The sequence below is a fragment of the Aythya marila genome, assembly GCF_965140915.1.
Source record: "Aythya marila genome assembly, chromosome: 2".
In the NCBI taxonomy this organism is placed as follows: domain Eukaryota; kingdom Metazoa; phylum Chordata; class Aves; order Anseriformes; family Anatidae; genus Aythya; species Aythya marila.
The window spans coordinates 14,814,269-14,835,806 of NC_139043.1; the positions used below are offsets into that span (position 1 = coordinate 14,814,269).

The following is a 21,538-nucleotide window of genomic DNA, read 5'->3' on the forward strand; positions in this document are numbered from 1 at the left end:
GGAACAGATCAAATGAAAGAAAGAGCAAATGTGTAATCTTCTGCAAGATAATGTTGTGTTTTGAGTCTTCTACCATAGGAGGTACTCCATTATTAAATAGCTTGTTCTGGGGGCATTAATGAGCTGAGCTGAGACATAATTTGTTGTGAATAATTAATAACAGCAGTTGAGGGACTGTGTTTATGAATGCTCTTTGAGTAGTTTGAATTTCCTGGAATGTTCAAGGATAATCCACAAAAAAACTTCTGTGTAATGAGTGCTGTGCTTGGGACTGACCCTCCTGCTCAGAGCTGTGTCTCTGTCACCCTCGGTGATGTAGCCGGGCTGATGTGACTGTGGCACATGGGAAGATGCACCCCAACAGTCTTTCTTTGAGTGAGCTGTGAGTGAAATGCATCCTTAGCCATTTTCTCAATGCTTAGTTTTATAAAACTTGCTGGACAGTTTCATGCAAGCCAATGTAAGTGTCCCTGCACTGAGGTTCTATGACTGCTGCTTCTACAGAGCCATCCTGAAGCCCCACTAGAGTGCACGTAGTTGTTCACCATTATTATACTATTTCCTACATGACAGCCTCAAGTTATTTTGGACAATAAGAAGTTGGCTGTATAAGGTATTTACAGTTCAAACAACAGCTATAGGATGTGAGACTGAAAGGGGCCCCCAGGTCCTTTAATGGTCATCTGCTACCACAGGCACTGAGGTCACGGGTTTTTCCAAACACTTGGCTTAACTTGGGGCAGTGCAAAGTTCATGTTGTTGCTTAAAATTCCTATTTAAGCCTTTGGACACTCATTGGTTACGTGCAAAGCTTGTTTTACTGCACTGTTGGTTTTAGGTGCTTGATGTTAATTCTTCCTTGCCTTTAAATCCTGGGAAAATAGTGAGATGAACTGGTTTGCCATGGTTGCCTGACGTTCTGTAGGAGAATTAGGAGTGAGACATGGGGCACTCCCAGTTCTGGCTGGCGTTCCCAAACACTCTGTATCTGCTTCGTTTGTCTTTCTGGTCTTGTACAGCCAATAGGCCCATAAGAGAAGTAAAATGATTTTTAGCGAGCTGTGCCATTATTGTGTTGGGTATTGAGGGTTTTCTGGAACAAGGGATAGTGCAGAGAGGTATGGCTTTATAGACTTCTGGCAGAGCAGACACCTGCTGTGTATCTAATCCCTTGGTTTTCATTTATCCAGGATAAGCATCTGTAAAAAAAAAATAATAAAAAAAGAGGTTAGCATTACAATTGCATGTTTGTTTCAGAACATACAGCAGGAGCGCAAAGTTTGAGTAGGAACAACAATTTGGAGTGGGGTTTGGTGGCCTTAATAAATGGTAGTTATTAGGGTAACTGCAAGAGACTATTGCCTGTATGAAATTCTGAAATGTATAATGAACAAAAGAGTTTTAGCGGTCTGATCAGTTGATTTTAAACATAGATTTTCAACTGCTTAAAACAGTTCCTACAACACCCCAGATCAGCATGTTAGCATTAGGAAGAATAATGTTAGCATAGACAAGCAATGGCGTTCTCATATAGATAAATAACAAACATGTGGATACACTTAAACATGGGCTTTTGCAAAGCTTTGATTTTCATACTAAATAAAAATCACATGCTGGAATTTTTTGTGCTTTGGAAAAAAAAATATATTTTTTTTTCCTAAACCATTTTTTAATCCATCAAAAGCATTAAACCAGAGACGTTTTTGAATACGGAACATGTTTTTTGGTACTGAATTAAATCCTTAGAATGGATGTAACTGGAAATGTTACAGGTCTGTTTCTCAGTATTTTCATGAGCTAGCATTTCTACGTATAAAGACGTACCAAAGTTAATCCACATGTAATATGCAAAAAACTTTTCCTTGATGGGATTAAAATTAAAGCAGACCACATTTCCCATAAAATCTTAGAATTCAAATGTAGTTTTTGATATTTAGCAGCTGCTGCTTGATTTGAACAAGAGTGCAGTATTCGCCAGATGTGACTTATTAACTTAGCTAATATGAATAATGAGTCTCAGTGTATACGTGCAAATAAGATTCATTAGTGTTTATCTAATGTATGGGAGATTAAAATACTTAACCTAGGAAGAATTAAATGACAAAGCAGGCATAAGAATTTTAGTTGTTTAGTTGGCTTACACCTGATATCATTTTATAAACTAGGTAAGTTGACAGTTTAGGCTATTGTAGCCTTTAACACAACACACAAGTGTTTGATTTAAAAAAGGGAAAAAAAAGGAAAGAATGATAAAAGGCTTTGTAGTATTTCTGGAAGAAACTCAAATGGAAACTTGGAATGTGTGTGGTGCTACATGATCAGGAGGCAGGAGGCAGACTTTTCTTTGCTGGAGGTCCAGTTTGAAATCTGAATGAGCTGCTGTTGTTATATTTACCTTTAGTACCTAGCCACACCGGGATGCATCAGCTCTCAGTAATTCCTCCTGAGGAGAGGCCTCGACTGAAGTCAGAGCGGTGTGCTACAGGCCACCTACATTGCTCTGTTTTCAGTCCCTCCAGCAGTAATACATCTACATTTACAAGAGTAGCAAACATCATGCCCCATAAAACAGTTGTTGACCAATGAAACTGTTGTTTTGGTTCCTTAAAGCTGCCTGATACTAATGTTATATGTTTGTATATGTGATGCCATGTGATAAAAGTGAGTGTTGCCATGTTTTTGTGTATCTCGGTTTAGAAGGTTGCCTGATGCCACAGCAGTGTCACCTGCCTGACTTGGAGGACAAAACAGAGTCCTCTCTGATGCCAAGAATGCCTATCTGGCATCTCCTTTCTCCTGCATATGTCACATATGCTTCAAAATAAGAATTCTGTTGTAATAATTTTGAGGTAGATTTTACTGGCTTCCTAATGTATGGGAGTTATGGCTTCTCAGTTTCACAGGTGCTTTTTGAGAAAGGAATAAAGAATGAATACTATGTTAAAATCTTACCAAGATTGAAACTATCCTGGGAAGGGCTGTGACCTTAGGCTGGTTCCCCATTATTGGAACCAAATGAGTACATCTGTGATTTTGCATATTCCATTCCTTTTACTTGTATAACTTACATTGCTTTGACCTGGTGGGCCCTGGAACTTCAAACTTACCTTTCAGGCACTTGGGGTTTCCAGTCAGGCAAATTCAAAATGACACATTTGTGAGGCAAAAGCTGGGTAGGCCAACAAAATAAGGATTAAACTAGGGCTAATAGGCTTAGGGCTGTAATGTGGGAAGACTGGACAGAGAAAGATTTAGGGCTGGTAAAATAAGTAGTGTTGATGGGGTCATCAGAGGCATTAGATGGGGTTTGTGCTATAGTTACTTAATCTATCACACGAACATGATCATTATATACAAAGGATGTGTTTGTGTATGTACAGCCATACATGTGTTTATACAGGAGCCCTGTAAATGTCTCCATTTGTTTTGTATGGAAATACAGCTTCTCCTTAGGTGTGGGATGCAGAGCTTTATTATTTGCCTCTGTGAAAGAAAACAGCACTGCATTGGATTTTTGCTTAGAGTCGCATGATTAACTTATTTCTTTTCTCCACACATAATCACAAAGCAACTTGCAGACAAGTTTCAGTGGCTTAATAGCTGCTGAGAAGACAGCATGTCTAAGCTTGCAAGAGAATGAACTTCTCAGTAGAGAATGCAGCCGGATTTGTAGCTGCAGCAAGCCACTTTGAAAACCTGTCCCAGATTGATTGAAAATTGTTTCCCCCGTTAGGTGGGAGGACGTTTTTCTTTTTTGTTAGGTTTCTTTTTTTTTTTTTTTTTTTCACCCATCTCATGCTGCTTATTCACCAGCTGAACCCTGATGGGATTTTATAAAGGGAAGAAGTCCCAAGCAAGAAATTTCTTTGTAGTGTTTAAAACATAAAAGGATAAGTAGGAGATGCTGTTACTAACACGATAAAATAGGCTTATTGCACCGTTAGTGTCAAGGTCCATTTTAATGTCATTTTTAAGATTATATCAAGTTTTTTAATGAGATCAGAAACTGATCTTATGTAGAAGAGGAAAGTAATTTCCCCCTTTTTATCTTTTTTTTTTTTTTTTTTTTTTAAATCTCCATATATATCTAAACACTGCCATAATTTCACTCTAGTCATCAAGTTTATCTTTAAATTTGCTATATATTTATATTATATTTAAAAAGTGAAAAACTTATCTCAAATGTCGTTTAGCATAAATTGGTGCTAAGTATGAATTTGAAGCAAAAAAAAAAAAAATCACCTACAGATATTTTCAGCAATCGAATTTTTATTGCAGATTACATACTTGAGCAGCTTCATTCATCCAGCTGAAGTCATTTCAGATGACCTTTTCCTCAGCAGACTCTGTTTGAACAGAATATTGTCCTGCTGTTAATTGTTTTGGACGTAATATGTGAAAAATCTTAAGGGAGTTGAATTTTGTTGTGTAGGGTTCACAGTACATAAATTTGCTTGCATATTTACTGCTGGTCTGTCAAAGTGTATGAAGCAATAAATTTCTCTCACAGATCAACTAATCATGAAACTAGTATTGAGGTGTTTGATTGACGTAGTGAAGCCGTTAATTTAGAGTATATCGAGATCAAATGGAAGTTATTGCAATTAGGAAGTGATTGTGTTCCCAGTTTAAATTTTTTAACGGTGTATTTTAGATTTCTGTGCATTTTAATGCTGTATTAAGGAATTTCTATGGTTTGTTACGTGTAAATTCTTAATATTCTGTACAACTTCAATGTAAATTTTACTTTTTGTAGTGGTTGATACTTAGTTTTCTTAAGGAGAGTAAATTTATGTTTAGTGTTTCTGTAACCACTTATGTTAACAAAGGATTCAGCCATTTCTAATACATTTTCTTTTGTCCTCCACCCTCTACCCCCCAACCATGGTTCAAATGTCAAGGTATCAGGCTAAAATCTTGCTGCTAATTTCTCTGAGAATGGCTCCTTTTTGTCACACCTAGAGGTTCATGGCCAATACATTAGTTCTCTTCCACGGTCTGTATGAAATAGAATTGGTGTTCAATACTTCATATATACCTAGACCTTCTTTGGTACCATGAAGGGGTACAAATATTACAGGCCGTACTTCCATATCCATAGTCCTTGAATCTTAATGGTTCAGTTCTTGAATATCACATTTTCTCGCAAGTGTTTCTAGAAGTTGTGGGGCGTGAAAAATGTGCATTTTCTCTCTTGCTTTCTCTTTCTAAAATCTACATTTAGGCATATGATACTGACAGACGATGCTATTCAGGCGCTATTTAGGCGCTAATTTAGGCGCTAATCACTATTTAGGCGATTATGGAGAGCAAAAGGCTTCCATGTCCCCCAAACTGTGGACACAGGTGGGGAAACAAGCTGGCTTAGTTGAAAAAAGCTGTGGGTACCCAATGAAGCCCCTAAATAATCTAGCGTTAACCCAATAACAACCATCTATTCTTTGGATGAGTCGAACAATTTTCTCATGGCTTCAGTACAAGCCAGGAGGCTGCTTGTCTCTCTTTTGTTCATGCACATGATGTGCTCATTCCTGTGCAGCTCCAAGGAGTAGTTTGCTCCAGGTTTAGGCATTAAGTTTCATCTTCACACTCGGGTGTCTGTAGCTCTGTATTAGATTGCTTCCTTATTTAAGTCTGGGGAAAATAAGCAAGCAGAAGAATCACATCAGGGGTAGGTGCTGATAATGCAGCTCCTTGGTCTCAGTGCAGAGAAGAAGCATAGTGGCCTTGAGCCAGGTCCCTGGGGATGCTGCCTGAGGCATGACCCTTTGGCATGTAGAAGTACACCCGGTGGACTCTGTGGAGAAGCAGTTTTGCTCCCTGCACTGGAAAGGAGATCACCATGGCTGAAGTGCTTGCGTATTTTTTACAACATTAGAAAATACTGGGAAGAGGAGGGATTGATTGTAAAATTATGATAACAGTAGTAAAGACAAATCCGATAAGCTTATATGCTTCTTTGGATTACCCATACGTCCTGCCTTGGCTTTATTTCCCTTTTGGCTCACTAGCTTTTATTCCTACCATTACTTATTAAGGAAAATGAAAGTCATCAGTGCTATGTAAACTCAAAGGTAATGCTCTGCTCGCTTGGGTTGCTTTATTCTGCAGCTACCTGACAAAAGGTGCATCTCAAGTGTACTCTGAAGCTTTTGTGACCTAAACAGGAAAATTAGGGTTGTAATTTTGCCAAAATTTGGGAATTTTATTTTTTTTAATCCAGTGTTTTTTCCATGGGCACAGAGCACATTTCCATTTGTTACAGCTAGCACAGATAATGCTGATTTACAAGGTCAAAAGATGTGTTTGGAAAATGGGATTCCTGAGCAAACCAACCTGATTATGGCACTTCAAGAGATGGTGTTCTTTTTTTTTTTTAAATTTAATTGAAGAAGTATTATTCTTTATTATAACAAAAAAATGGTTACATGTCTATGTGTGTGTCTAATGTGAGGGAAATGGCTGGTGAGCACATTAAGGCTCATGCTTTTAACCAAGTGGGAAAAGGCAGAGCTCCTGTTTTTCTTCCCTTGGCTGTTGCAGTGCTCTCAGCAATCTGACTTCCTTCCCATCTGACATTTTCACATTGCATTTCTAGGTCAATGGTGACAAAACTAACATGCTTGTGCCCAAATTGATAATCTCAGTCTGCTGTACTCCACATGGCTTTCACATCCATCTCTGCAGTAGTCTGTGTTTGGATTTCAGAAGAGCCTGTCAGCTTTGCATTTCCTCAGGTCTTAAGAAACAGGGATGGCTCAGCAGGCAAAAGTTAGCTTGTGATGCGTACTGCCCTGCTCCCAGAGTCTGGGAGTAGAGAAATAGGAGGAGTGAGGTTTGCAAAGAGATGCGTGACATGGGAAAAGTCGGTATAAAATCCAAGTCAGTAAGAGGCATGATCTTAGTAAATCTTATTAACTGAGATTATGAAAAAATTGGCCAGATTAATTCTTCCAGAGAAGAACTGCTGACTACGGGGACTTAACGTGCATGTTCTGGTGGGCGTTCTCCTACTGCTGCTCCTTCATGGGGGTGAGAAAATAACAGCACACTTGGGCTCACCATTACCTTTCCGCAGCACTGTACTCACACTTGCTGCCTTCACACATGCCATGCTCTGTTAGGGCATCCCGGGGACCCCTGCTCCCAGCCTGTCCCCACAGCACTTGCCAGGCCATCCTGAATTTGGCAGAGGTGAGGCAAGAAGGCAAGGTTGCCCTTGCATGGCTTTCCTTGCATGGGCAATGTCACTGAGCACCTTATTGCCAGGGGCACTGGCTGGGCTGGGACTATAATTCCAGGTGTTCAAAACCTGTGATCGTCCCAGCCAAGCTAAAACAGAGTGGGGAGGGCAGTAAAGAACCAAAGATATGGGTAGGAGAACAGAAGAGAAGGAAAGAGCCAGGGAAGACAGGAAAATTGGCACTCTGAAGTGGATTTGATGCTAAACCTGGCAATAGCAGAGATGTGCTGTTTCAGATCTCAGCTGTGTAATTTTCTATTTTTCCTAACACAGCTAGTTTTAAACAAAATGAGGTGAATGAGTGATTTTTCAATTTAATCTTCTTGCACATAGTTTCTCCCCATGGTTTACAAAGATGATAACATTTTAAAAGTTCTGTAGGTTTTCAAATCAGAAAATATTTCTGATGCAGCATTTTTGGCTTGTAAGGTACCTTACGTGTGAGTCGGTATTAATGGCACATTCAGTAATGACATGTGATTCAATTATTTTACTACACAGAGAAGCACTTAGGCAGAAGCATAAGATATTTCTGAATCTGGGCGTCAGTTGGAGGTGATTGAAAATACAGTATTTGTGCATGTTTCTTCAAATAATTACTGTGGAAAATATTGTGGCATTGTACTTAAAAGCACTTTTTTTAATGCTAATAGCTGTGGAACGAAGAGAATTCCCAAAGAGAAATGCTCTTCTATAATCCCATGTTAATCTTCCTGACAGAAAGCAGAGGAAGAGGAGCTTGTTCTCACACCTGATGGCACCAGGGAATTCCTGACATTTGAAGTTCCGCTTAATGACTCTGGATCAGCTGGACTAGGTGTGAGTGTCAAAGGGAATCGGTCAAAAGAAAACCATGCCGACTTAGGAATCTTTGTCAAGTCCATTATTAATGGTGGAGCAGCATCCAAGGTAAGAGGGAACATCTGTGTACCTTTGTCTTCCTCTGTTTTCCGTAATTGGGCTGTTTTGGAAATGAACACAGGTTCAAGAAGAGATTGCTCTTTAACTAGCATTTTTGATTTACACCATCAAATCATATAGATTTCTACAAAAATTCACCTTTATGCATCTGATGATTTAAACAGATTTTAAAGATTCTTATGATGGACACAAGCAGTCTCTGCTTCTGTCAATAATGTGCTATTTGTGCAGATTATGATAATAGCTTTAAGTGCAAATCTATAAATGATTGGAATAGACATTTCCTACAATGCTTGCAATAGAAGCTATTGCACCTGTGTTCACTTGGCTATAAACTATTAGGACTAAGTATAGTTATTTGATTATTTTTCTTTGGTTGTTTTCTTCCCCCTCCCTCCAGAAGACTTCACTTCTTTCATAGAGGGTTTTGTGTAACTGGTATATAACCTTTCAATTTCTAGGATGGCAGGCTTCGAGTGAATGATCAACTAATAGCGGTAAATGGAGAATCGTTATTGGGCAAAACAAATCAAGATGCTATGGAAACCTTAAGAAGGTCCATGTCCACTGAAGGAAACAAACGAGGAATGATTCAGCTTATTGTGGCGAGGCGAATAAGTAAATGCAATGAGGTAATACACTTTTGATATTGGGATTGGGAGTTTTAACTTCTTCTAAGGTATTTGTGTTTATAGGAGATGTCATGTTTCCTCTGAGAGCAGGAAAATAATATTTGAGGAACTAAAGAAGGAGAGAATTACAAAATGATCTGAAATTCAGTGTTAGACATGCTAACCTTATTACTGGATCAATAAAGTTTTTCTTTTGAGTATTTTCATCAATGAATAACAGGAAACACTGAATAAAGCTATATCGATTTTGTAATTGGATCCCACTGCTTATGTGATTTTTGTTCTTTAGAGGTTTTTATGTAGGTCTATTGAATCTTTCATTTATAGACTTGGTGTTAACTGACTTGCTCCTTTGTCGCTTTCAATTTTTTTTAATTAAGAGTAGAGCTCATACATTTCATTACTATATTTTATCTAAGCAATTAAAAGTTCTATGTAAAGAATATATAAAACATGATGCAAATAATTCTGTTATTTCTGATTTTCAATATGTTGTGGCTTGCCCTTTGTTTCAGGGAAGTATCAAATACTGAATTCAGGGCTAAGTAGTGATTCTTTTTCTGATATTGTTTGCAGCTTCTGTCTCCTCCAGTACTATGTTAATGTGTTGATGTTTTGAAATGTTTTCATTATTTGTAATAGTTTATCTTCTAGATTAATGTAAATAATGCTCTCTAGTAGAAATATGTGGACGTGTGATACTGAGAAGGACTGCAGATGCTGTGGAGGAAAGAGTTAGACTTCAAAATGGTTTTGATGCATTGGAGAAATGCTCTGTGTTAAATAGTGTGCGGTTGAATGGGAGGTCAAGGAGGCATCTGTTCCTAAAACAACCAAAAGTCATTCTTTTACCCATGCTAACACCAGCAAGGTCTCACCTTGAGTATCATGCTTTTCTTGAGTATCATGCTTCAGAAAATGATGTGCACAAATGGGTTTAGGGGTTTCCCCCTGATCCTACCTAGGGAGAAAGGGCAAGATTTATTTTTTTAATGCATAAAATTGATCTTTAAAAAGTTCCTGTTCATATCTTATTATAAAATCTTGTTTGAAAAAGATGCTAGTCTTTCTGAAAGTATTAAGTTCTTCCTGATTGCTTATACACAGCTTCAAAACATGTACGCACAACACTGGAAAGCCCGTTTGGAGGCACATGGATTCTCACCTGGTATTGAAATAATTCATACCTTTTAATATTTGGTAACATCCTGTTTTAGCAAGAATACTGAACTTGGACCCAGAGAGTGCAGACTACTTTGTAGATTGGTTCTTACTCCTACCCAGTTTCAGGTGTATTTTATATGTTTCTACATAGGATGAAATATTTTAGGCTGTTTTGTTTTTGTTTGTTTGTTTGATTCAGAAAGGTTAGGGAAGGTGTTCACTCTTCTCTTAATAAAAGCCTTCTGGAACAAATGTATTAAGACAGTGTTTGTAAATGGAATTGGAGCAAATCCAGCAATGATGAACCAAAGACTTTGTTCCTTAAATCCATTAGAATTTATGGTCATTCTCATCAAGAATAGTTTGCTGCCCTACATCTATTTGACATTTACAAACTTATTTTGCAGAAATCACATGGCAAAAGTGGCACAGCTTGGTCTACCGTGCTCTGAGATGAAAGAAGTGATGTTAGAACCAGACCTAGATACACTGAAATGGATCTGTATCAGGAGGAGTGCAGGAAGCTGTGTCTGTCTGGGCCTACTCTGGGGAGTTTTGTGCATTTCCTAACTCCTTAATAAGTCAGTGAGATGAGCCATAACGATTTTGGGAAGTGGTGATGTTCAGTTATTGGTACAGTGATCAACTTTACGAAACAATTTTTTGGTAACAATTTTTTCTCAGGAATTCTTGCTGTCATCATATTCAGCCAAAGGAAATACAATGTCAATACTCTTTGCATATTTTAATATGATGAAAGCACAAGTTGCATGGACATAAAACTGTGGTAATATTATTTATGCATATTACATGAATACCACATAGGAGTAGAGTATTCAGGCAGTTCAACCCCCAGATAACGGATGTGTGGGCTGGTACCTAGATGAAGTGCAGCACTACATGACTCATGACTGAGCCTTGAAATGATGGTCGCTTTCCTTTGGAGCGCCAGATATTGGCCGTGTCTGGCAGCAGTAGCTAAATTATGCTTAATTCAGCAACTGATTTCTGAGACACACTGGTATGTATGTGTCCCCTTAGAATATTCCTGTAACTGCTACCAGATAAGTATACAGTCTCAGCTGAGATTTTTAGTAATAGAACAAAAAATACATGACATCTGACTGGCAGAAAATTCATGAGCTTGCAGACTAAAAGTAAAAGCTTCATAAGGGCAGACCCTATCATACGTTTTACCAGCTTGTTCCTCAGAAATGGGTTTTTATTTTTTTTTTTTCTCAAAGACAAAACAAAATGTTTGCCTTCTGACAACTCTTTTCTTTTCTCTGATATTTCATATGCCTTGCCTCACGTTCGGTTCTCCAAACCTGTCACCACAAAATAACAAAAACAAGGATCCCGTTCAATTGATTCCTTTCCTGTGTTGATTCAAGGTTTTAGTGGAATGGAGCCTGATTATATTCCCCTTGGTGCATAGTCAACAGAATTGTTTATTCCATTCCAGTGACATGGTCAATCCCACACCGCAGGCCTTGGTCAGACTTCTGCCTCCTGGAATTCCTCACCTTTCCCCGGAACAGCCTCAAATGTCTCAGAAGGGGAATTTAGCCTGTGGAATCTGTACAAGGGGTGATAGTGCCAATGCAAAAAAGAATTATGCTTAGCGTCTGGATGATAAAAACATTTGCTGTCTGGCTGCTAAAAAACAGCAGCAAGGGGGAAAAAAAAAAAAAAAAAAAGAATGCTCTACTTGTCTTCCTCCCCCCCCCCCCAGCTTCAAGTCCAGTAATTGTTTTCACATTTGCAAAATGAAACTGAATTCTTTTGAGTTAGATAGGCAACTGCAACTCATCTTTTCTCTTCAGTAAAATAGAGTTTGAATTGGATTCTAAGAAAGTAGTGTGAATACTGTTCTTTTATTGTTAATATTCATTTCCAGAATCAGCCCTAAGCATTGTATGGGGGAGAGAATTGGTGTAACAGTGCCAGTCCTTTGGGTTTCTGTTCAGGCCAGATTTTCATGTGCTCGTGATCCCCTTCATGCTTTGGCTCTTATCTAGAATGGAGGATGGCTCCATCCCTAGGTGTTGGTTTAGAAAGGCAGGGACAGTTGCCTCCCTTCTGCTGCAGAGTGTTTTTTTTTTTTTTTTTTGTTTTGTTTTTTTTACCAGAAAGTAGTCTTAGGTGTCCATAGTTTACTTGAGCATAAAACTGTTTCAAAATGTACTGATGTCACCTCTGATACTCCTTTTTTGTGCCAGCATTATTCTCATGCAGCTTCACCAGTTCTCATGTTATAGACTAAGCTTCCAAAGCAATTACAGTAACAATAACAGCACACATAAACACCATAGGAGTACTATCTTGTCTTCAGAGAGGTAGTGAGGAGATCATTTACATCATCAGTTCTGACATAACTGTAAACTCAGAAGAGACCACAAACTTCCCAGAAGGTAAAAAGCATTTTTATGCTGTTGTGGTTTTCCTGCACTGAAGGGTTGCCTGTCAAAAGAATTTTCATTGACTCACCAGGAGACAGAGTATAACCCGTCCAGGTTTTCAAGTGAATTAGCTTGTAGTAAATATTGATAAAAGCATGGAGCGAGTGGTAGTTATGAATGAACTCCAAGCCAAGGCTGAGTGTTAGGGTTGTTCTCCCGTTTGCATTGCATCTACAGAGTACAGTAATAACATTGACTGTGTGACTATACTAGTGTAAACCTCGCAAAGCTTTGTTTAATATCTCAGCCACTCCAGCCCAAATCACACAGTGAGCATATGATGGATGTTGTTAGATTAGCGCAACAAAAACATTTTTCTAACAGTTAGCTTGGGCTTTGTATATATCTAAGGTTCTGTCCACCCCCTTTCAAAAAAGTTAAATACGCCTTTCCAATCTATGTTTACGGCTTTCAGCCTTGCCCTCTGTGATTAACATTTTGTGTTGACTCTTCAACATTTTATGATATAAGCAGGGAGACTTTAAGTTATATTTCCAAAGTTGTGCAGATGGTGGCAAAAACAGGAAGAATAACAATGGTATCGACTTGATAATCCCATATGGCCAGTGTGTAACAGGTCAGTTTTCACAGGATGCGGCCATCAGCTTTTTTGGATCTTTAACTCAGGGTTGACATTTTTTTTAATTACTGAGGAGCTTTAAGATTTAAGGAGAAACGCTGGAGCCTCCTTGCAGTGTGTTCAGTTAATTAGTGATATTATTATGATTAGCCTGTATGGGCAAACAGCTGCCGGCTCTATCACCATAATGCATACGCAGCGCTTAGGCACAACTGTCAGGCAGATCAGTGCAGCTGGTGGCACTATGTGCTGATTCAAGAAAATAGAGGTAATTGTTACTTTCGGAATCCTGCTCTGTTCAGTCCTGCAACCTGGACAGCTTACAGGCACAGATTGCTTGTCTGCACTCTGTTCATGTCACACGCAGTCAGCGCTTGTCTGCCATTAAGAGAGAGCACATCACCATTTTCTTCAAAATGAGAGATTGCATGGGTTTTCTTCTCTACCTCACTTTATTGGCAGATTTAATGTCTTACCAAACTTGCCTGAAAAAAAGATTTGTGAACGGCTTGCAGATCCCCAAATTTCTTTCTGTGTCTGTTCATCTTTGCTCCGGTTGAAAACAGAGCATACCACAAAGTGGAGAAAGTCGTGAATCCAGCCCATGCAAGGCCCATACAACTGCATAAGTAAATTGACCTGCAGATCAGTGAGAGAATGTTCGAGTGAGTGGTTTTGTTATAAAAGAAAGGAAACAAGCGAACATCTATTCTTTTCCTGGATCTGTGGACATATAAAACATTCAGCATCATTTTTCCCTCGATGCATTACTTTGAAATTGATATGCTGTGTTTGTTTGTTTGTTTTTCCTCACTGGATTAGTTTTGTGAAGTCCTTCTGGAGTTGATTTAACTGTCAAAAAGACTTTAGTATCTTCTCCAAAAACTGATTTTACTGTTCACTCCCTTCTCTAGGTCATTGGTAAAGCTGCTCATCAGCCTAAGCTGTTTCCAACCCTGATCCGTGGGGGAACTTACAGCTGACTCCTCTCCATCCTGAAGATTGATTTATGTTTCCTATCCGTTAGCCAGTTTTCGATCTGGAAAATGAAAACGTAGTCCAGTCCCATGAAAAATTAGTTTTGATATGAAGCTTTGGGAAAGGCTTTTTGAAAATGCAAATATTTTATGTCTTGTTTATTGCCTGAGAGAGCTTGGAGAACTTACTGGCATCTTTGTGCCAGTCCAGCATGTCAGTGAGGTAGGATTTCCTCTGGCAGAGCAGTGGTGCCTCCCCACAGACCTTTGTCTGCCATGCTCTGTGAGTATTTTGTTTATTATAGAGCCCACCACTTTATCCAGAAGGTCAGACTTGTAGGTCTGTCCAAGGTCCCCTCTTGGCCCAGTTTCTTCCTCATACCCAGTAATCTGCTACCTAAGTGCTTTTTGTAAATGTGCATGGGTTCCCTTCCACCCTCCTGAAAGCACTGTGTCCTCTGCTTGCCTTTTAGCATTATCAGAACATGAATGCAATATTTCTTAGAAATACAGTATTAATTATACATTTAATAGTGCATGATAGTGCATATAAGTCAAAACTGACCTTTTACTGGCTGTTACCTACACTTTTCCATCTTGAAAAGTTTCTCCCTAATGTGGTATCCCAAATCATAGTTAATATTGGTAGTATTATTGTAAAATTATCTCTGTTGAAAAAAGAAGCTGAAGCATTTTGGACATATTAGCCACAGTACACTGATAAGAAAGGAAAAAGAAAGCTTGGAGAATAATTCAGTGTGACAGAAAGCTTCAGTACCCTGGATGCAGTGCAGTAAATAGCAAATTTGTATACTGGCTTCTTTAAAATCCATAACGCTTGCAGTATTGCCAGTATTTGGATAATATACTTTCTAAAGGAAAAACAGAGTATGATTACTGTTTTGTAAAAAAAAAAAAAAAAAAAAAAGGAAAAAAAAAGAAAAAGTTTGTTTATGCTTTGAATATTTTGGCAATGTTTTTGTGTATAAACTTTTTTCATATTTATGTGCATAACTTCAGTTAGAATGGATGGTGGTGTTTAAGTAAAAAGGACCACATTAGTTGTCCTTTTATCATCTAGATAAGCAGCAGCTGGGCTAGTTAGTACAGATAGTGCTTTAGCAAACAGCTGGTTCTTATCTGAATGACAAAAGGCCAGGGTGGAGACCTTGTTTTATTTAAAAGAAAAAAAAAAAGGAAAGAAAAAAATGTTGTTTCTATTTTTATATGAAGAGAATGGAGAGAAAAGGAGCTATAGGCAATCTGTAGTATGTAAAGTTTTCTTGTATTTTGACTAATATGATCATTTATTACAGATCAGTGCTAGGACCCAGAGAGGAAACTCTCTCTGTTCAGTGTAGAGATGAAGGAGGCTCAGGGAGATCTTAGCAGTGTCAGTAAATCTGTGACAGAGTTGGTAAAGAAGTCTCATCTAGCCTCTTCTCAGTGCTACCCAGTGCCAGGATAAGAGGCTGTGGACATAAACTGAAATCAGTTTAAGCATAAGAAGAAACTCTTCTGCTGGGGAGTGGTCAAGCTCTGTCTCAGATAGCCCAAAAAGGTTGTGGTCTCCATCCTTGGAGGTATTTAAAACCCAGCTGGAAAAGGCCCTGGGCAACCTGCCCTTGCTGACAAGGTTTGAGCAAGACATTGGACTGGATGCTGTGCAGAGGTGCCGTCCAACCTCAGCAAGTCCCTGACTCTGAATTCTCATTCCAAGCAGTACTGCTGCTTGGGGTGCCTGGCTATCGGTATGAAGAACAGGGGGCCAGTTGCTGCCTGGCTTGCTTTCCTAGCCAGGCCTTTAACGAAGGTCAGGAATTCATACACCTTTGTTTATACTACCTACTCATTATCAGTTAATCAAATTAAATTATACTGGATAACACCGACATCAGCTAAGGAAAGAAACTGCAATGTATAATTCAAGCTCTTTAATAGAAATGCATGAGGAAGAGTAGCTCTTTATTTCAACTGTAATCCTGCTTTGGACTGTTGATCTCTTTGTCTTCCCACAGAACAGTTTCCAAATTAAATGTATTTTTTTCTTGCATAAACTTTCTGTTGGCAGCATAAGGAAAAGTTTTTTTGTGTGTGTGAAAGTCACTTGTGTAATTTCTGTCTAATTTTTGTTACTTTATAAAAGGCATTGTATCTTTTGTAAAATGTTTTTGTAGTTGGCTGGCTATGCCTTTGTTTAAACACATCTTTTTGAGATGCTAATTAGAAATGGAAAAAGTTTTCCCTATGAAAATGATAAAACACATGATTCAGTTTGCAAATTTCAGCCATTTAAATACAGCACTCCTGCTATTTCTTTTATTTAGCTTGTACTTCCCTACTTTATGAGGTGTAAATTTCTATGCATTTCTCTGGTTCTGAGCTTTCCTCTTGTCAGTATCTTTCTAAAAATCTCTTGAGACCTTCCTACAAATGAGTTTGAAATTTGATGGGTTGTCACACGAACAAGGTCTGCGTGATATGGCTCACTAAAAGCTGGACACTTGTTACATAAAGTCATCAATATAGCACTGGGAGAAGAAATCCCAAAGCACTTTGATATTTTCACACCTTATTTAAAGGCAGTGAAATAAAGGTTAGTTTAGCATTTAATACATTTACCATGCAAGTTTAAGCTCTCAAGTAGTCTAATGTTTCTGTATGTACTTTTTTTTTTTATTAATGTTTCAAAATTTAGCATTTGTGTTTTTTTTTTTTTTTTTAATTTGCCTTAGATTTCTTTATAATAGAAGCTACAAATATTGTTTAATTTACTTTTCAGTAAAGCTGTCAGTTGTAATCTGCAATTTAAAAAAACTAATAAAACAAATCCTCATTTCACAATTTAAACCTTATTGAGTCTAATTCACTTGCACTGCAAGTTTATTATTCTCCTGCAGCTTGACGTGCCTCCAATTGTAATTGTGTTGACCCTCCGATGCAGTAAATCTCCCCAGTGCTTATCAAACTGGGAAAGATAAGTCTACAATTTGGAACTTCATTAAATATCTCATTTATATTAAACAGATGATGGCTTTGAACAGAAATAATAATTTTTACAGGCTCCGCAACCTCCGATTGTGGTCTCAGCGACTCTGGCATGCGGCATTTCGCAAATCTCCACCCGCGCTGTGGCCCTGGCCGCCCGCCAGCAACCAAATGTCAAAAGTTGTTCGTCCATCGGGCTGACTTCAAAGCCATTCTCTGAAGACTGTGGTTGAGGGCTTTGTAGCCCTCCAAGTAGATTTTTTAGAAATCTTTCATGGCATACACTTCTTAGTCATCTGGGAATTGCGGGCAGAGTGATTAATAACGGGCAGCTGTTTAAAGAAAAAAAGCACACAACAAACATGTTAGTTGTTATTATAATTCAGGAAGCTATGAACTACTCCGTTTGTGCTTGCTCAGAGACCAGCCCAGTGAAATAAGCATTCCCAGTGGCTTCAAAGAGTTTGCAGCGTGCTCGATACCTTGCAGTATCGGGTTCCCCGCTGGATTTCAGCACATATAAAATACGTGCTGTGGGAGTTGTGTAGGCATATTGTTCTTGAGATTTAACTTTGCACATCAAAATGAAAAGGTGTGTTGGTGAAAACAGATAATACTTTGATGTGTGAGTTCATACAATTACCATGAAAAACACATCTATTTTTTACACTTCTTTTTTATTATTATTATATTTAATAGAGTTGGATTCAGTTCATGCCGCTTGGTTGGTTTCATGCTCTCAGGGGAGCTCATGCGGGAGCAGTAGCAAGGCAGCAGAAGGGTGCTGGAGCTCAGGAGAGCTGAGAGCCTTGCAGGTGGGAGGGCTGGATGGTGAAGGGCTGGGTGATGGGGTACGAGGCCTTGTATCTCCCCTGCTGGCTGCTGACAAGCAATCTCTGAGCTGACTGCCAAGCACAGGCGTTTCTTCACCCCTCTCCGAGGAGCTGTGTTGGCAGTGCCCGTAGCTAATGGGGTGTCTAAACCCAGTGAGGTGGTTTTGTTGTTTTTTTTTCTTCTTCAAAACAATCTTCTTCAAAGATTGTTTTCTTTCTTTGCCGTGCACCGGTTCTGCTTTCCACTGAGATCTCTCTGGCTCCCTGAGGAAAAGGCAGTATTTCCTCTCCTCTGGAAAAATCTGAGAGGCACACGCAAAATAAAAAGGGATGGCCAGGTTCTGCAAACAAAGGCTGAGCTGGGAAGTCACTCAGAGGAAGGAGGCTTCTGACGGAAGGCAGCTGGGACGGGGAAAAGGCCACACACGCCAACTTCTCCCCTGTGCCAAGCAGGCTGTCTCTGTCAATTCCTCCACCACCTACTTCATCTGGCTCTTAATGCCCCATGGAGGTCTGCTGGGGGTCCTGGAGGGCAGGGACTGGCTGCTCCAGTAGGATCAGGCAGCGAAGAGCTTGCTAGTTGTGATTTTTGTGCCTCTGGCAGGATACCACAGCAGTGCCATGGATCAGGCCAAACGAAGCATGTGAGGTCTCCATACACAGTGGCCAGGAAAGGCACAGCAAAGAATTCATCACAAATAGAAAAAAAATAATAAAATGTAATGTGAAGCCTGACTTTTCTTTCATTCTATCTTTTTTTTTTTTTTTTTCCTAAGTAAAGGGTGTCAATGTTTGTGTATTGGTTGCTAATATGTGTGATGGAGTTTCATGGGGCTTTCCATGATGATTACATTTGAAAGCAAATTGCGCCTCTTCAAAGAGCGCCAGCAGCCCAATTCCAAAAGGAGTTCGTGCTCTGTGCCCCTGACAGGAGTCTTGTTCTGACAGGCTGTCAGGGTGGGAAAGATGGCCCAGCTGTCTGCCTCATAACACTAAAAAAGCCCAAACCGTCTGCTTAAGAAATTCTGTAACAAAGAGACACCAATATGCAATGTGGTTTGTTGATTTATTTTTTTTTTAACCAATTTTCTGCTGAAGGATTTGAAATTTGACAGGGCGCCGTAGGAGGTGCAGAGCAAAGTGGCTTACAAAGTTGGTCATTAAGCAGAGCTGTCATTGCAAATTATATTTGTCCAGGGTGAGAAGTTCTAGCTCATTTGGTGCCCAGACAGGTCTAGGCCTTAGGCAAGTTGTTAGAGTTCCCCCATGCTGCTAAATGGACTTTCAGCGCTAATTTTCCTCTCTCTGTGCAGTTGGAGTCACCTGGGAGCCCCTCGGGGCCAGAGCTGCCCATAGAGACACTGCTGGACGACAGGGAGCGCAGGATTTCCCATTCCCTGTACAGCGGGATCGAGGGGCTCAGTGAGTCGCCCACGAGGAATGCAGCTCTGAGCAGGATCATGGGTGAGTTCCACTAATCATGCCTTGTTTTCGTCTCTTCTGGGATCCATGGAAGGGTGACTAATGCATTATTTGTGTGGGAGTCGGGGAACATGGAGGTTTGTACTGACCAATTTAAAAAGTGCCTTAAAATTGTTCCAAGCAAGCCTTCTGGATACATAATTTGAGAAAGAAAGCTAATAAAAGGATTTATAAAGTGAATTTCTTATTCCATGGTAGATCATAGAACAAACCACAGGAGCACTTAACATGGTTTTTCTGGGAAGAGAAGTTATTGGTTGGTCTAGTTTCTAGCTTCATTCAGATGAAAAGTCACCACTTTCTATAAGGAATTTATAATTAATTTCAGCATTTGTTCTCTTCCACGTCAGTCATATAGAATAAACAAGGTAACTTGTTCCCATTTATGCTTATTAGGTTATTTCATTAATTTGTTTTATTTTTTTTTTATTCACAGGACAACAATTTTAAAACCTTATAAATAATTTTAAGCATCCTTTGTGCAAATTCTGTCTTCATGGCCCCAGCGGATAATGAGGTTATTAGTGGTTGTTCCGCAGCAATTCAGTTTCTTGTGTGCAGAGCTAGCTAATAAAGACTTTTCTTGCCACAGGAGTGGTTGCATTTACTGACTACGATGGAGTTAGTCTGAAAAGATCTTCAAATTTAAAACACAAAAGGCAGTTTGATTAAAATAGCACTTGACATAAGATGTTACGATTGCTTGCTTGAGCTGCAAGTTTTGAACATTAAAAATGGCCATTAAATCTTTGACTTTTCTTTAGTGTGCTTGACACACAGAGATTATGTTAGAAGATGCTTCTACAAACTGGATATAAAACAACAGTGAATTTAGTTTGGAATTACTTAAGGTTGATTTTCAGCCTTAGAAAAATGAATGTCTACATTTTTTCCAGCCAACAGTTTGTATATATCTTTCACTATGTCTGGGGGTTGTTGTTTTAATTATTATTATTATTATTTAATTTGGGATTTGTTTTTTTTGTTTGCAGTAGCAGTATAACAGTAAACTCCCTAAAAATCCACAAATTTGCTATTTAAAATACTTCATCCCTCAGGTCTTTTGTCTTCTTTAGTACATCTGGGCAACAGTAATTAGAAACAAATCACATTCTGTTCTATTGCATTACATCTCTTGGAAGCTGGAAGAATGATAGTGTACCTGAGAATCACTGGAGCATGAAACATTTTCACCCAAAGTCATATGCTATTAAAGATAACATTTAAAAAAAACTACATATTTGTTGAAAAAATTAAGGAATGGTAAAATAATCTGAAGTCTTTAGCACTACTTTTCCTAAGAAGAGACTGGCTCTTGTGGTGTCAGGGGTTTAGATAAAATATATTCAAAGCACTACCTTCTGCTTTTCCCATCAGTGTTGGAGAGGATTTACAAGTCCAACTCCTATAAGCATTAAGGAGTTAGCGCTTAAACACCTTGTCCAGTGATGGGAGAAGAAACCCTGAGAGTGTCTGCGTGTATGTACATCAGGCAGTGCAGTGTGTTGCCCCATGAAAGCAACACCCAACTTGCCATGCCAAATCAAACCAGTGCTTCGTCAGTCTGGTGTCGCCCCTTTAGTGGTAGCCCATAACATATGTTCGAATAAAAGACCAAAAGTCTTTCCAAAGCCTTTAAAACCTAGTGCTTTTGGATACCTCTGCAACATACAGATAGGGGTAAAAAATCTCTCCTGCATTTTGTATTAGCTCTATAATCTGAAATATATGGCTCGATTTCCTCTGTATCATTCTTTATTTATTGTTTTCAGAGACCGGGAACTATGTAGAAAGTTGGTTTAGAATAGGTTATGACTGAAAACCATTAATGCTTTAGTTGGAAGCACATGAAAGATCAAATAGTGCCTGCATCTCATAGTAAATGTGGTCTGCTGTAACTGAAAACTGGTTTTGCCAGAACTGCGTCATTCCCTTCTGCAGTCACATGGGCTTCACAAAGCTGTCATGTTTAAAGACAGTTTTCAGATAGCGGTCAGTTTCCTAATATGCTAATTTTTCTGAATGAATCAGAACACCACTACATCAAAGCCACAGTGTTTACAGTCTTTTGTGATGTTATTGCACGCATGTTTTGTTGCAGTGCTGTACAGCAGAGCAGTGTTGTTACCTGTTGGCAGAGACATGTCCAGGTTGCTTGATTCAGGTAGCTACAGTTTGTAAGGCTCGTCTATTATCCAGTGGACTTCCTGGACTAGCATGCATAAGGAGAAAACTCACAACTGCCTTTATTTTCCT

The 21,538-nt window shown here is 39.0% G+C and overlaps 1 protein-coding gene across 9 annotated transcripts in view; it reads left to right on the top strand.

Moving 5' to 3' along the window:
- Window positions 1-21,538, top strand: part of PARD3 (par-3 family cell polarity regulator) — a 447,831-nt gene that overhangs the window by 259,608 nt on the left and 166,685 nt on the right. For all 9 annotated transcript variants that reach the window (XM_082753473.1, XM_082753470.1, XM_082753468.1 and 6 more), the window contains 3 exons: window positions 7,964-8,152; window positions 8,626-8,796; window positions 19,114-19,264. In XM_082753473.1, the coding sequence (XP_082609599.1) occupies window positions 7,964-8,152; window positions 8,626-8,796; window positions 19,114-19,264 (511 nt within the window). The remainder of the gene's footprint in view (window positions 1-7,963; window positions 8,153-8,625; window positions 8,797-19,113; window positions 19,265-21,538) is intronic.